This window comes from Medicago sativa, chromosome 3 (assembly GCF_051527215.1).
Source record: "Medicago sativa cultivar Bolivia chromosome 3, Bolivia_mono, whole genome shotgun sequence".
Lineage (NCBI taxonomy): Eukaryota > Viridiplantae > Streptophyta > Magnoliopsida > Fabales > Fabaceae > Medicago > Medicago sativa.
In genome coordinates this window covers 54,780,475-54,798,439 of record NC_140751.1, presented here as the reverse complement: position 1 = coordinate 54,798,439, position 17,965 = coordinate 54,780,475, and the positions used below count along the sequence as shown (strand labels likewise).

General features: G+C 31.8%; 1 protein-coding gene and 1 pseudogene across 1 annotated transcript; both read right to left on the bottom strand.

The window, feature by feature from the left end:
• Positions 1-146: 146 nt before the first annotated feature.
• LOC146938426 (Putative lysine decarboxylase family protein) lies at positions 147-3,797 on the bottom strand. Its single transcript, XM_085752386.1, has 4 exons — positions 3,503-3,797; positions 1,805-1,933; positions 1,445-1,629; positions 147-672 (listed from the first exon to the last, which is right to left on the bottom strand). Exons 1-4 carry the CDS (start codon positions 3,728-3,730, stop codon positions 276-278), a joined length of 939 nt encoding a protein of 312 aa, XP_085608512.1. The 5' UTR covers positions 3,731-3,797; the 3' UTR covers positions 147-275.
• A 9,529-nt stretch (positions 3,798-13,326) lies between these two features.
• LOC146938425 (putative late blight resistance protein homolog R1A-3) lies at positions 13,327-17,261 on the bottom strand (annotated as a pseudogene).
• Positions 17,262-17,965: the final 704 nt, after the last annotated feature.

Here is a 17,965-nt window from a genome sequence, read left to right as displayed (position 1 = left end):
TTAGACACCAATATTGTTGTTCTTGTTAGAACTAAAGTGTCAATGCGCTCGTGCGGGCGCGCGCGCATACAGATATCACTTACTACTACTGTGACTATAGAAGAACCTGAATTTTTTATGCAATTATCACTTGCTACTGCTACACATGTCAAAAGTCAACCATAAGGCTTGGTGTAAATTACAATAATTTAGGAGAATAATCTACACCTCAAGCTTTGTTAAGAAAGCAAATAATTACTAAGTATTCAAAGTGAAAGTTAAAACATAAACTCTTATCAAGAGGGTAAGTCATGTGTACTTGGTAATTTAGTTTCCTTCTTCTGACTTATATCACCAGAAGAAATGCAGTAGAAATCGGCAAGGTAAGCCAAAGCTTCTGAGTTGCTATTACAAACCTTCCATAATGATGCAACCTCTCCTTTAGAGACAGTTCCCCAATCCTCACAAACATCTAAAAAGTCAAGTAGTTTTGAATAAAACGAATCATAGTTCATCAACAGGAAGGGAACAGGAAGCTTTGATCCGATCCGTTCTAGTTGGATTAACGCCAGCATCTCGAACAACTCATCTAGAGTACCAATCCCACCTGGAAGGGCAACCACAGCAGTTTTATCGAATGAGTTGTTCCTCACTACAGCATCGACTAGCCCATGCTTCCTTGCAGAGAAAAACCTGAACTTAAATCTAAATAGTTAATAGCAGTCAAGTATATTTTGGATCCTCTCAGTCTCCTATTTGAATGTAAAAAAATACCATCCTGTTAGTAGTGTACACGGGTTGGATAAGGTCAAATTTGGCCAAACCTCATACCCATCCTTTGGTTGGGGTTGGATACCCCCCGTAGGTTTTACGACAAAACGAAACCAAACTAACATGGTGACAAACAGGTTGAGTCAGGTTGGGCTGACAAGTCTTAAAGGGAAAAAAACTAACTTTTTTATTCTAAAATTGTAACTACATCAAAACACTTTAAACATTACAAAAACCACAATTTCAAGCAAAATTATGAAGCACGAGTATTCTTCCAGAAAACATACTCAAATTGACAGAAAAAATAATTGGGTCGGGTTAACTGGTTTACAATTCTAAGTCCGTCACCTGAACCACACTCGAATTTAATCGGGTTTGAGTAAAGTATAGGTTGGGTTGAGTTGAGTCATTGGATTAATCGGTTCAATCCAAATCTGTGTACACCCCTGGATCTTATTGGAGCGAGAATGACACATTTTTTCATACACTAGTAGTAATAAGCCTGTGTTGGAACAGAGGTCTAAAGAGAGTACTATACTTTGATTAAATAAAGGATTAATGACATATGACAGAGCTTTTGTATGGTGCACTAGTTGTATACTTGTATTACCAAATCAAATGTCTTTCTATCTCTAGTACAACTATATTTTTATTTTCAAATAGAACAAACTGTTAAACAATGGCAGTGGATCACCTGCAAGTAAGGTAATTTTCTGATGGTAAGTATGGATGAAAGTTGGATGCTGTCCATTCCCCGGCTTCTCTTCCTATCTTGAATCCACCGACCGGTTTCCCTGCCAGCAGAGCACCTTGAGTAACAGCATCCATTAGTCCTGGTCCAGCCCCTGACCATGTAGTGCTGTCCAAAAGATTTGCTATCTGCAAATAAACATTTGTTGAAAAAAATAAGCATAACTTCCAAAGAACTTTTTCAGTCTCAATTGTTTGTGCCAGAAAAAACATTATTGGTTAATAAGAGAATAATAATTTATATAAAACTCACCAGCAAGTAACCAAGAAAACATGCTGGAAGCTATTGTAAGAATTTACTTGCCTCTTTAGCCAATTCTTGTGCTTGCACATAATGTGAATGGCTGGAGTCTATTCTAGAAGAACCTAGATAAACAATTCCTCTTCCTAATCGGTTTATGAGTTCATAACATTGTTTGATCTCTTCTTTAACCTGTAATTTTGAAGAAGAAAAAATGAGAACTACAGATATTATTTGTACAATTGTATATAGTTAGATGCAATCATGCAAAGGAATTTGTTTGATAGAACTCTCCGACGCAAAGTGTTTTGCTAGACAACCATGTTATATGGTCAATTACAAGCAAAGGTTCGAGTTATTATTTCCATTTTTTTCTTCTTAGAGATGTATCAGCATTGCACCAGCACCTGGAGACGCATTGTTTGAGTTCAATGATTCTAAGGGTGGTACTTTTTTTGATTATGTATGGATTAGTGTTGTTAAATAGGGGTGGTATAATGTAGCAGAATTTGAACAAATCACTATTTTTAGCAATACACAATTTAGTGCAAAGTATAGTCAAATATCGGCAATCACAGGTGTTATAGAACTGATGCATAGCAGAATTTGAAAAAACCACTATTTCACACGATTTATGATTGACAATACTTACAAAGAATATATTGCACCAAGTCCATACTAGATATAATACACCCTATGTCCAACATAAATTGCATCTTAAGTTCTTCTGCTGTGTTGAGCAGAATAATATTAAGTTTCATGACTAATCGATATGAACCCTTGTTTAAATGAGTCTTAGGTTACTGAATACAAATAATTTTAGCAGAGATCAATCCCACTAGAAGGAAGATTATATTCAAGCTTTCTAGACAAAGAATGGATATCTGTTTTCGTGTTCACAGTTTTTCATTAAATATCAAGATATTAATATAAATTATACATAATATTTTCATAAATAAGATCCAAGATTAGGAGAAGAAAAATGCTAATTTGTCATAAAAAACTTAACATCTTCACACCAACAAAAAAAGAATATTCACCGCAAAGCTAACCAATTTCTGTTAACTGATTACCAAAGTATAAATACAATAGTTTCCAGATAATCCATTCCATGACAAAGTTGGAAGCTCATCCATGAACAACAAAAACATAGCTTTTTGTCACTAGGCACATTGGTTTTTCCATAAATAAATAACATTAAAAACCTATGCAAGATCTTAAATAGTGGTTTTTGATAACTATCCTTAATATTGCGGAGAAACACATTGAAATACTACCAAAGAGATCTCAATTGTGATTGTGTTCAAACATAAAAAACCATTACTGTTTGGATTAACTTATTCGAGCTTATCTACTGACATTAATTTTGTGAGACTGTTTGGAGAACTTATGAAAACAGCTTATGACATTTTACTTAAGCTTAATGCAGTTTATTTTCATAAGTTCTCCAAGATAGCTTATGAAAACAACTTATAGATTATACAAAAAACATATGTAAGCTTATGTATAAGCACTTATCATGCATAGTAAGAGCTTGTACTATAAGCTGTTTATTAAACATAAGCAAACATCATGGTGATTGACCTTAATTATCATGGTGATTGACCTTAATTCTTAATTTAAGTAAAAGCTTAAGTAAAAGCCTACTCAAATGCACTAAAGCACAACACAACTAACATGATTGCCCTCACTTATAAACATTTTTTCAAACTATCTCGTATCCAATGTGGGACTCTTTAACAAGTAAGTGATGGGTGTTACCTCATTTGGGCTTTTCCTCTCATCAAACTCAAATGATTCTTGCGTGCTTTTGCTTACAAAAATTGATCTGTGATTGGCCTTATGCTTTGAGAGCTTGAAACCAAAGCTATTGTTGTTGTGGTGTGTTGAGGAGAATAATAATCTGCTCCAGTTGATTAATCTGTTTTGATGATGAGTGTGTTTGATGAGCACAACATCGGAGGAACCAAACGAGGAGAATGCCATCATTACTGAGAGTTGAGTTCAGATTCTCTCACAAAACAAAAGGGTCAAACAAGGTTACACATAGACATGGCAACGGGGCGGATGGGGTAAAAATTGAACACCCAATACCGCCCCACCCTCACCCGCGAAAACTTTATTTTTTTGTAAAATATTTAAAAAATGCATATTTTTTCATAGCAACAAAAACACAATAATTATATTAATAATTATTTATCTAATAATTTTTTTTCAAAAGAGCAAAATAATTATAATAAATATGTTTCTAAATAGTAATAATATATTAAAATAGGTTGGTGCTTATGGAAATAAGATTATAAAATTTAATAAAGAAAATTTTAAAAAACGGGTGCGAGGCAGGGGTGGGTGTGGGGCGGGCGTAAGCATCCCCCGCCCCCGTACTAAATATTCAAATTTTCCCCACACCCGCACCCACAACCGATTAAATCTACTTTTCCCCGTTAAATTTGGAGCGGAGGCGGCCGGGTCTGGCGGGGGCGTGGTTTGTTGCCATGTCTAGTTACACACATACTTCTAATACTTGGACCCCTTTATTTTTTTTTGTATTTGTTTTTGTTTTTTGTTTCCTATGTTTTTTTTACATAGATTTAATATATTCCACTTTGCATTTATGACACTAGATAATGCACCAATACTTAACAAAAATATTTAAAATTATATTTCTCTCTCCTTCATTTATACATTTATCTTAATATGTGTGAAATGAGCAAATAACTCTGTTAGTTCTGGACGGAGGGAGTATTAAATACATCATGTATTTAAGGAGCATTAGAGCAATTAATTATCTAAACAACAATTTCAATGTATTTAAGACATTTATAATATTGGGTTAAATCTGTTTTTGGTCCCTATAAGTATACTGAATTTTCGTTTTAATCTCTCTAAAATTTTCCATTAACTTTTGGTCCCTATAAAATTTTCAATCACTACTTTTGGTCCCTATTTATAATTAAATTTTTGTATTTTTTAATGAAACCGTGCAGAAATGTATAGAATATTATAAAAACCAATCACAAAAAAATTAGAATTTTTTAACAAAACAAAAACTAAATATGATTTTTTTACCGTAAAAAATATAAAAATTCATATTTACTTATTTTTATTTAAAAATTCTAATATTTTGGGAGAGATCCTTATAATATTATAAATTTTTCTGCAAAATTTTATTCAAAAATATGAATTTTACATCTGAGTTTACTTTAAAAGAGAGACCAAAAGTGAAGATGACAAAATTTTGGAGGACTAAAAGTTGAAGAAATTTTTTAGAGGGACTAAAACGAAAAGTTGACATATTTATAGGGACCGAAAACATATTTAACCCTTTCATATTTAAAACATTAAAAAAAGAAATATTTATAACATTTGTAATTTAATATGCTTTATTATATATTTATAATTTAATATGTATTTATAATTCAATATGTGTTTGTTAGTAGATCTTTTTAATTCAAGTATTTTATTCAATTATGTTATAATTTTTATTTAATTTTCTTATGAAAAAGTCTTAATGCTCTGATTGGATCAAGAGATTGTGGCATACCTAAGGCTGGTGCATGAATCTAGAAATAGAGCAAACACTCTTTTCTAAATGTTGCATATTGAATTCTATTCTTTTCCGTTTGGTAATGTAGACAAGATAGAGTTGTCCGTTTGTAGAATTACTAAGATTCAAGAGAGTATGTGATGAACTTCTAAGATTCATAGATGAAGTTGGAGCATTTAGATGATAATTTAGGAATCTCAATTCTTTTATGTTTCAATTACATCTGAGAGAGTAATGTCTTATCTTTTAGTGTTGTGTATAACCTTAGAGGGATCAACAGGTGAAACTTGACAACTAGAGGGATATACTACCCTAGAAACTCATCACTTGAATAGAAGCTTTGTCTTATAACTGAATGTTGACTTATATTTACTCCAACAAGGAAATAAACGGGATTCGAAGAATTCAACCCGCCGCTAAAATTCTGCAATCAATCATGTTACTAACTCACTACTGGTTTGCACAATCAACTAAAACTTGCAAACTCCCCCCAAATTTACTTACTTCATTTATTTTTATTTTATGTTTTTTTTATAAGTAATGCTAGTTGTGAAGTTGCAACAACAATCTCCATGGAGACGATCCTACTTACTACTTTATTACTTGTTAACGCGATTTGGTACACTTTTTGAATTTGTCCATCATCTGGGATATGGCGCATTTCCCTCACAATATCCATATTAATCAACCCTAAATATACATCGGACAAGCCACGCATAACAGGAGGTTGACAAATGTTGAAGATACCGATGTAGTAGATACTAATGATTTATACAATGAATATTTTATATTCTAATACGCCCTTGTAGTCGAAACGGGATGTTGACGAATGTTGAGACTATCTTTGAAATCATCAAACAATTGCAGTGGAAGGCCCTTGGTGAAAATGTCAACTATCTGATAGCGAGATGGTACATGTAGAACACGTACGTACTTGACCTTTAACAACCTTTCCACGCATAAAATGGATATCCATTTCAATGTGTTTTGTGCGTTGATGTTGGATAGGATTATCTGACAAGTAAACAACACTAACGTTGTCAAAGTAGACAAGAGTGACTTTGATGATCGGACATTGGAGTTCTTACAGTAAGTTTGGAAGCCAACAAGATTCAACAACAACATTAGCAACACCACGACGATACTATGTTTCAACACTAAAGCGGGATAAAGTTGATTGTCGTTTTGTAGACCAAAAGAGACCCAATAATTTTTAAGGTAAACATAATATTTAAACATAGATCTTCTATTATTATTATTATTATTATTATTATTATATTATTATTATTATTATTATTATTATTATTATTATTATTATTTATTTTTTATTATAAAAAAGCCATAAAATGGGACATTATTTTGATTAGAATAATTTGGTATGGAGTATTAACGGAGGACCACAATTTGCCTCTCTATTTTGTTTGATAGAATAAAGTTTAAGTGAGTTAGGCACCAGAGACTCATCATTATTAGAACATACCTCAAGACTAATGGAGTGTTTATAAAGATACTTATAGATCATTTATTATAGAGGCTTTTTTTTTTTTTAAAACAAAAGGATACTTGCTCAAAAAGCAAGCACCTAGAATATATTATTAAGCAAAACAGATACAAAGAAAAGGAGGGGGGGACAAATAACCAAAACCCTCCAAATTATTATTCTAATTTTTCCTAATATATATATATGGGTAATGCTAATGCACACCCACCTTAATTTTAGAAGGTGTGTGTTAGCATCCTACACCTTTATGTTTTTGACAAAAAATACCCTTTTCTCTTTCTTCAATTGTGATTAAATGCATGACTCTTAAAGTAATTTTATTATCCACCCCACACTTATAAACTTCTTTCTTTCTCTTTCTTTCGAACATCTAAGGAAAGAAGAAAATATTCATTGTTTTTCACTGTTTCGGTTAATATACTCCACAGGTCTACACCAAGATCTATTGTTCAACCATTAACCTCATTCCTTAACATAAGCCATATTCTGTAGATTAAAAACGTTTCAGAATTTTTTTTTTAAAAATGACCCAATATAATTTCATTTTTAACTTGAAATCATTATTAATAATTTGAAGAAACTTTCATAAGCTGCAACTTGAAGGAAATTTGAAGAAGAGATATGGCAGCAGTGGCGTAGCCAGAAACTTTGAATAGTGGGGGCACTATATATATATAAATTTGTAGCATAACCATCATCTTAAATAATTTGGATCTTAAACAATATAGTCGTCGATGTACAATACTAATTTAGAGGCCAATACCAATTTAGAGTAGTCATTTTGGTTTCTAAATATGTGATGTGTTATCACTAAAATATTTGAATTTTATCAAAACTATGAGCACATCTTCAAATGTTTCATTTGCTATTAATTGTATAGACCAAATTGATTAGTGAAAAATATATATAAAGATTAACTTAACTAACTAAAGACACATTTAAAAATCAAAATGATTAATAAAAACTAAGGTTTGTTTTTGTAATTTTAATAGAAAGATTAATAACACATTGTGATTCAAAACCTTCAAGTTTTTCCATAATATAACATTACATAATCATCATACATTAATTATTAGGAAAATGAAACCAACACAACAGAAGGTGTTGAGAGATGTAGCCAAGCGTTTTTGTTTAAAGGCTCCATAACATCTTTAGGAATGGTTGGTAAAACTTTCTTTAGTAAATATTATACATAAATATATAATATGTGTATTAGTGTGTGTGTATATCTAATGCATGAAGCAACTTTCAAAAATTAGTGGGGGCACAAGCCCACATATAGCTTAACGTGGCTCCGCCCCTGTATGGCAGCGACAAGGAAGAAGGTAATATGAGCAGTTGCCTATGGGAGAAGGAGAGAGAAACTAATGTATTTTCTTTTAATGGAGAGAGGTAATAAAATTACTTTAATAGTCATGCTAAAGGGTATTTTTTGTCAAAAACATAAAGGTGTAGGATGCTAACATAATTAAGGTGGGTGTGTATTAGCGTTACCATATATATATATATATATATATATATATATATATATATATATATATATATATATATATATACACACACATATATATATATACTATTATAAAAATGGAATCAAATGAGCTTTTAATGCTGGAATCATTATGATCATGAGGGTCTCCAGCAGATCCAACTTTGGGGGAATGCAAACAGCTCAATCAAGTCGGGCTTTTAAATGGTATGGGCCTCAAAATAATGAAAATTACTTTTCTGACATCTAATACTTCATAATAACATATGGAAAATACAAGATTGTCGGACAGCGGTAGTTAACTACCGTTGGCCAAACCGGGAGCAGTTAACTACCGTTGCGCATGATACATATTCAACTCAGAAACCAGCTTCCAGCCACTCTTTCATTACTCTCTCTAAAAATTTCAATTGTCTTACCTCTGAAATTGTGATTAGGTAGAGAATGCACCTTCCAACCACAACAATTGTCTTACCTCTGAAATTGGATAAGGTCAAACCTGTTAAACAACAACTCTAAAGCATTCACCCGAAAGTTGTATGTTTAGGTAGTGTAGTGAAAATTCAAAAGATTAAGAGAGCACAACATGTATTATGCATAATGACCTATATAAGTCATGATAATGAATTTCTTCATAAAAGATGATTGTCACGAAATGCATCTCATTCTTTATGTCATGACTTGTCTTATATGAGGGAATTCGATCTGATAACATATATAGTTGATTTTGTAGAATGCATATGTTGTGTTCTCTTCATTCTTTTGAGGAGAATGTAATGTAATGTAATGTTGATGAAATTAAAACTAAATAAAATTGTGTATTTTCTTAATTGATTTTGTGTAATTGTGTCACTTTATTAGATTTTAATACGCAATTTTTATTCGAATTCACCCTGAGTTTATTTAGTCTTTATTCAAATTTAATTATTCAGTACACAATTTTTATTCAAATTCACGTTGAGTTTAATTGATCTTTTTTTGAATTTATTTATTCTTTAATATACAATTTTATTCGAATTTATTTATTCAATATGCAACATAAAATAAATGCAAATATAAACAAAAATAAAGGAACACAGGTAATAGATACAAAATCTCATTTTATTAATATAATGATACATTTACAATGGGGTAAAACTAAATATGGGTAAAAAAAACCACCTAAAAACGATATAAAAAGAATCTTAGAGAGCACCCAAAATTGAACCTAAATTGTCCATATACTCTTCTCCAAGATACTCATACAAGACAACACCAAGATGACCCATCAATTGTTCCTCATGGCACTGCTTCATGACAACATCAATTCTCGAATTGTGCTTCACCATTGCACTCTTGTTGTTTAACCTCCACTTGGGTTTAAAAAAAAAAAAACACAAACCCTAAATTCTGGGGTAAAACCAATTCAAAGAAACCTCTGAAATTTTCAAAGATGTCTCTTTCAATGAAATACCAAGAATGAAAAAACTACATTGTTGTTGTAGAAGGAAGAGGAGGAAGGAGAGTGAGGAGGAGAGAATGTGAGATGATGGGTGTGTGGAGATGGTGAAGGTTGGAAGGGTGTTTATAGGGGGTTTAGGGGAAAAAATGTTGAAAAAAGGGGTTGAAAAAGGTTGACCACCGTCCAAAAAAAGGTTGAATGATAAAAAATATGTTGAAAAAATATTAAATGATAAAAAAAATGTTGATAAAATTTTAAATGATAAAAACAAGGTTGAATGTAAGTTGCTGCATTCCCAGAACGAACGCAGCGGTAGTTAACTGCTGCAGGATAAGCCAAAGATAGTTAACAACTGCTGGGGACAATTATGTATTTTCCATGTGTTATTAGGAAGTTATTGATGTCAGAAAAGTAATTTTCCAAAATAATTATAACCCAATATCCACCATCCACTCAAATAAAAAAACATACGTTTATTTTTCTTTCTTCAACACATGTTTGAGTTTCTTTTTCTCACTCAACACCTATCGTTGCACCACCAATCCGACCTCAAGTATGCGTTTGGTATATGTTGCTAATATATTCCTCCTAAATTTCAGGTTGTAATTTTTTTTTCAGCCTTCCTCTAAGCCTCATAAATTGCGTCCTATTATTAGAAAGTTTTTAATAAATTACATTTTTATTTTATTGAAGGTCTATTTTATTATAAGAGCCGAGCCTCCTATTTCATAGCAACAACCATGGTCCCCAAAGAAATTGATGATCTCATACAGGAACGGGAAAAATTTCTTGATCGCATAAAAAAAGCAGATAGGGTGGCTGCAGCTGAAGATAGAGACGAACGTGAGTTAATGGAAAAAAAAAGGCCATATAGCTGAGAATTATTGATTTTCGCGTAGAAGATGTCATTGATGAATGGAACTCCTGTGTTCAACATGAAAATATAATTATAATTTTTTATAGTTAATATCTTTTTCGCCCATATTATATTTTGTTTTTTTTTTATAGAGAAATGTAGTGGTAACTTTGTTAGAGGAAGAATTGTCAAAGCAAGAAGAACTCTAGACTTTCTTTATAAATTCCTTCAGCCTCGGAACCCGTTACCATTAGGTTACAATTTGGAGATTATTTTTAGCACATATGATTTGGTGAAAAAATTAATTAACATAGTATGTTAAGTTTTTGACACGTTTGACTAACTAAACATGCGATCGTACTAGATCATTTCTATTTTCTCAAATTTTTATTCCATTTATGATGTTGTGTTGACTTGCGGATTATTGGAGTTACTTCTGATTAGGTGTTAATAGTAGTGTTATATGGTTAGTGGCCGTTAGAGGTAGTTACTAGTTAGTTAGATTTGTGTTACTGCATACTAGACTTAGCATTAGAATATATACACAAATGCGGACAATCCTCATTTCATACACCGGTTTTGTGGGGTTGTTTTAGTCTCACTTACGAATTTTAATATGGCATTAAAGCCTGCTCAAAATCTGTTGGGTAACCTACTATCAGGTTTCTGCTATTGGACCACCCACCATTTATATATACACATTGAGCTTAATTGTGCTAGACGTGAGAGGCTTGTTAACAAGTTTAACATCTTATAAAAGATGACTTATAAGCGGAGGTAATCATCAGCTTACAAGTCACTAACTTGTATTTTGGGGTTGTATTACACTCAACCACAAATTCGAGGAATGATAATTGAACACAAAAACTACATCAGGGGTAGTCTTGTAACTTCCGTTAATATTTAATGGCATAATTGAGATTACAATTAGAATGAGGGACATTTTTGATAATTTCTTCCTCTACTCCTCTCTCAATTGTTTTAATGTTGTAAAATGAAAACTTTGTCGAAAATGATATTTAGGGCCGAATACTTTACAAGTCTTTTGTGAATAGTTTTATATGATTGTATGAAGGTGTAGGAATGATTGATAGGAGTTGAATATGATGTTTATCATGGTATGGTGTATTTCCTCCCTTACTTTGATTATGAGAAATTGTATGAAGTTGTTGAAATATATGTTAATTGACGGTGAAATTGTTGCTGAATGCATATATATTAATTGATGGTGATATTGTCGGTGAATGCATATATGTTGGTGATTTGTTGTTGAACTTATGCATAGTGTGTCATAGGTTCATGCATCATATGTTGTCGGATATTTATATCCAGGTGAGGTGATCGAATACCTTGTATTCAAATGTTGGTGATATGATGTTCAGTTGGCATCTTAGGGTGACGACCTTGATGGTGACGGTACCACATGCATCTAGAAGAGTCTAGATTATTGTATGCATTTGAATGGTTGATGAATTGTGTCATAATTGAATACGTGACTTGGTGAATTTGTGCATTGGTGAAATTTGTTGAATGTTGTGATTTAAGTGAGTTGGTGTATATGTACATTGGTAAACTTGTTGATAGTTGAAGATAATTGAACTATGCTCTAATTGCATGTCTTACTTGTTTGTGCTTATACACTTGGTGAATCTATTTGATGATAATTATTTTGGTAATAGTAATGAGGTGAGAATTGTATATGTATATGTATATATGTATATATATATATATATATATATGATGTGGTGATTCCTTTGATAATGATGATTGCTTGCTTATAACTTTGGAATGATGAATTGTACTTGTTGAGTTAAGTATGCTAAATGATGAATAAGGTAAGTAATCCTTTCATTGATTGACGTTGATAAATGATGAGTTTACGTCGATGACTTGATTAGAGATTGAATATGCTTGCTATGCTATGTTAGAATTGTGATAGCATGATATGTATGGAATGGGAGATAATATATATATATATATATATATATATATATATATATATATATGGGTTATGTTACAAGACACCCTTTGGTGGTGTCTTTTATCAAGCAACACCTTAAGGTGTGATTTGCACTTTTTAGTTATAACTTTGCTAAAAGACACCTTCATAAAAGTAAGTTGGTGTCTTTTCGCAAAAGCTCATAGAGTAACTTGATAAAAGACACCTTCACAAAAGGTGTCTTCTATCATAACCCTATATATATATATATATATCTGTGTGTGTGTGTGATGTTAATATTCTAAGAGGGATGGGTATGTATATGTGTTATGCATGAATCCTTGAATGCTTATGTTTATTTATGTTAATTATGATTGATGTGAAGCTAACCCCAGTGATTTGTGGTGGATCGCCTACTAGTTTGTATGAACGGGTAGGCAGCGTGCAGGTTTAGTTTTGTTGCTTGCTTGGTGAGTTGTTCTAGGATAACGGAAGCTTCCTCTATTTATCCGTTTCAATGTCTTAAATTAGGCTCTGATCTTGGATATCGGTCGTTATGTTTATCTTGGATTTTGGATTATGTTGTTGAGATTTCACCCATATGTTAGGATTTGGAGATTTTATGTATTGATGTATTTGAAGTTATGACATGTATACTTGGAGATGTATGCTATATATCTGCTGCGTAGTTGTTTAATTTTTTATGCATGTTATATTTTGATGAACTTTTGTAGACGTAACGTCTATTTCTTGAATAATTGTTATTCGCGTGTTTTATAGCTTTAATAAAAATAGGGCATTACATCATGTCTTCAATATCGTTCTTTAATTGAAGAACGAGACATCATATTGCCAAGAAGATGTCGTAGCTTTCTAAGCTTGATAACCTCCTTTGGTACCTCGTTTATTTCTGATTCTCTTAGATCCAGTGTTTCCAAGTTCATGAACTTTCCAATGGACTTTGGAAGACTTCGTACTTGTGTATTCCTGAAGCTTAAGTACTTCAAGTAGATCAAACAACCCAAGTTTTCAAAATCATAAGACACATTAGAATTTTCAAAATCAAGTACATTTAACGGCTTGTATTTTGTAGGAATTCCACTAACAAAGCGTGGAGGTAGTTTTTCCTTTGTGAAGATATGTAGTGACTTGATGAATGAGCTTTCAATATCATCTGAATGTTCGAGAAATCCAGACAACTCTACATGAGAATTGGTTGCAATTGACAGGTGCCTAGCTATCTCGCTTACGTTGGCTGACCGATCATCATCATTAATATGTTGGCAAAAAGATAAATCCTCATACTTTCTCAGGATCATATCATGTACTAGCCAATGAATGCGACAACATTTAGGTTTACCATCGATGGTAAATGAAGATACTTGCACCAAATTTCTGTTGATAAGACGTGTTAAATAGTCTTCTGCAACTTCCTCAATAGTTTTCCCATTTTCATGGTTTACAAATACAAACCCTTATGCAATCCACTGTCTAATTAGTCTCTTTGATTTAACTACATAACCTAGAGGGTAGATTTCAAAATACAATATGCATTGCTTAAGATGGTTAGGCAAGTAATCATAACTCAAAACTCTTGTATTTTACTTTTTCAATTAAATATGTTACCATTCTCTCTAGGTATTTGCTTACCAATGGCTACAAGTCCTAGTGGTAAACCATCACATGTTTTCAAACTTTTTTGGACAACTGTTTTTATCGATGTCAAGTTTGAACGCAACCTGACAAAACAGCTTCAAAAATTCTTCACAAGTTAAATGCACTTCAACATCAACAACAGAAGACATATTCCTAGTCTTTGCAACTTTTTTTTTTGTTTTTCAAAAATGTCTTTGCAACTTCTTTGTTCCTTGTCGTGATAATTATCCGACTTTCATTCACGTTATGACCAATGCTATGTTCAATTTTCTTCCAAAATTGTTTGTTCCACACATCATCAAAGAAGAGAACATACCGTTTTTTGTGCAAGTGTTTTTTCACTCTATTTTTCAACGGCTCTAGATCCATCTTATAAAAGTCATAGATAGCCCAGTTCCTTCGCAAAGCTATTGCAACATGAACCTAAAGAATTGTTTTGGAGAGTTGAAACTAGAAATACGGATCCACACTTTGCAGTTGAACTTTCCAATCATCTTCTCATTGTCGTAAATTTACTTTACAACAGTGGTTTTTCCCTGTCCTGTCATTCCTACCACGACTGTAACATTGCTCTTTGCATGTCCATCTTCCAACCAACCAATCAATTTATCACTTTGGGCTTTGAAACCCACAATTTCAGTTTTACCCGGATAATAGATCTGTGGAGGGGTCATACTCATCCATGCCACATCTGTTTTTTTTTTTTTGCAGAACTACTTAGTTTTTGTTTGGAAGAAGACTTGCTTTCGATACCGCCATTGATTTTACCTAAATCTTGTTTAATTTCTTCAACCTTACACAATTTGAAAACGATCACAACACTTCATGTTGACAAATGTAGCACTGCCACGGGGTAAAGTCACACATCAATTACCATAAGATTAAAGTTTGACATATATTATGTTGGAGGTATTAACCAAAATCCATAGTTAGTTTCTGCATAAGGAAACAAAAAAACAATAACAAAAAACATTAATATATTAAAAAATAACAAAGCAATAATTGTTACAAAAAGGTTAATATTTGCAAGCAAATATAGTTGACTTAACAAGATTGTTTCTTTTTGTTAGACCATCCCATAGTTGTATACCAAAGTACTTAATTTCATTTCGGTTCAAACATCTAGTGTGAAATGCAGGTAGTTGATAGAAGCAATTGACTTCAAAGAAACTTTGGACTTTGAATATATTCATTCCATAATAAGAAAACATGACATTCACATTGGTTGGAAAACAGTATAATTGTTGAAGTGCATTCCAACCATTGTTAAATCAAGTGTTACAAAACACTTATTATTGTTCTTCGATAATTATACCGTTAAGTAAAAAAAAATTATATAGTTGTTTAGCTGTAACAATATTTGTATGTTATGAACAGACAAAGTTTGCATGTTCATCAACATATCAAAAAAAAATTATACTGTTTATTATTGTTCGTTTTAGCTGTAACATATAAATATTGTTATGAACAAAACACTTATTGTTATGGAATAACTAAATGAAATGTTGTTTAGACTGAAAAAAATCCCTTTTAGCTATAACATACAAATATATTTAAATATCTAAAAATAATGCATTTTAGATATTATATCTGGAAGTTTAACTGAAAAATTAAATTTTAGTTGTTATTGAATTATCCCTAAACACATCTAAACAAACATTTGTGTATATTAAACGAAGTAATTTAAAAAAGTAGACGATTAATAAACAGACATTTTTGTATATTAAACGAAATAATTTAAAGTATAGGAATTAAAAATAAAAAAGAAACCACAAAGGAATATCTTCGTATAATAAAAAACCGTGGATCTGAATATTATTTACACAAATTTGTTAAATTGATTTTAAAATCTGAAAGAACTAATAGTATATAGTAGGCATGCAGATAAAGTTTAACTTCACTTGGTTATATACCTAATTCGTCCATTTAGACAATTGATATATGTGTATAGTTAAATTAAGGGCTATACCTGACTATTTCAGTCTCGATGTTGTGGCCATCTTCACAGGTATAAGGAGGTTTCTCACCTCTAGCTATCTTTGGACACTTGTGACAAGCAAAAAAGTACCAACCGTGCTTAGTAGAATTGACTTTCTCAATTTTCACCACAGTAACACAATAACTTATCTAAAATAATTAGAAAGTAGGACTAATATAAGCAAAATGAAGTTATAAGGAATGATATTTGATATAACAGACAAGGTTTGGACTTGGTCCAACTGGATGATGTTAGAAAGTGGGAGAATCATAGGATGCATTTTAATTACATAACCTGGAGGGTAGATTCCAAAATACAATAAACATTGCTTAAGATGGTTAGGCAAGTAATCATAACTCAAACCTAATCTTTCTTTAATATGCGACTCTTGTATTTTACTTTTCCAATTAAATGTGTTAGCATTCTCTCTAGGTATTTGCTTACCAATGGCTACAAGTCCTAGTGGTAAACCATCACATGTTTTCACAATTTTATCAGATATGTTTTCAAACTTTTTTGGACAACTGTTTTTATCGATGTCAAGTTTGAACGCAACCTGACAAAACAGCTTCAAAGATTCTTCACAAGTTAAAAACACTTCAATATCAACAACAGAAGACATATTCCTAGTCTTTGCAACTTATTTGTTCTTTGTTGTGATGATTATCCGACTTTCATTCACGTTATGACCAGTGATATGTTCAATTTTCTTCCAAAATTGTTTGTTCCACACATCATCAAAGAAGAGAACATACCGTTTTTTGTGCAAGTGTTTTTTCACTCTATTTTTCAACTGCTCTAGATTCATCTTATAAAAGTCATAGGTAGCCCAGTTCCTTCGCAAAGCTTTTGTAACATAAATCTAAAAAATTGTTTTGGAGAATTGAAACTAGAATTGCAGATCCATACTTTGCAGTCGAACTTTCCAATCATCTCCTCGTTGTCGTAAATTTGCTTTACAACAGTGGTTTTTCCCTGTCCTGTCATTCCTACCACGACTGTAACATTGCTCTTTGCATGTCCATCTTGCAACCAACCAATCAATCTATCACTTTGGGCTTTGAAACCCACAACTTCAGTTTTACCCGAATAATAGATTTGTGGAGGGGTCATATTCATCCATGCCACATCTGGGTTTTTTTGTAGAACTACTTAGTTTTTGTTTGGAAGAAGACTTACTTTCGATACCGCCATTGATTTTACCTAAATCTTGTTTAGTTTCTTCAACCTTACACAATTTGAAAACGATCACAACACTTCATGTTGACAAATGTAGCACTGCCACGGGGTAAAGTCACACTTCCATTACCATAAGATTAAAGTTTGACATATATTATGTTGGAGGTATTAACGAAAATCCATAGTTAGTTTCTACATAAGGAAACAAAAAACAAAAACAAAAAACATTAATATATTAAAAAATAACAAAGCAATAATTGTTACAAAAAGGTTAATATTTGTAAGCAAATATAGTTGACTTAACAAGATTGTTTCTTTTTGTTAGACAATCCCATAGTTGTATACAAAAGTACTTAATTTTATTTCGGTTCAAACATTTAGTGTGAAATGCAGGTAATTGATAGAAGCAATTGACTTCAATGAAACTTTGGACTTTGAATATATTCATTCCATAATAAGCAAACATAACATTCACATTGGTTGGAAAACAGTATAATTGTTGAAGTGTATTTCAACCATTGTTAAATCAAGTGTTACATCAAGTGTTACAAAACACTTATTATTGTTCTTCCATAATTATACCGTTTAGTAAAAAAAAAAATTATATAGTTTTCTTTTTTTGAAAAAAAAAAAAAAAA

Bases quoted from the DNA above. Each gene is read 5' to 3' on its own strand.
- LOC146938426 (XM_085752386.1), bottom strand. From the start codon at position 3,730: ATGATGGCATTCTCCTCGTTTGGTTCCTCCGATGTTGTGCTCATCAAA. The intron at 1,934-3,502 runs GTAACACCCATC...TCAAAATTACAG, and splicing joins AGAGGAAAAGCCCAAATGAG to GTTAAAGAAGAGATCAAACA. The intron at 673-1,444 runs GTGATCCACTGC...ATTTAAGTTCAG, and splicing joins GAAAATTACCTTACTTGCAG to GTTTTTCTCTGCAAGGAAGC.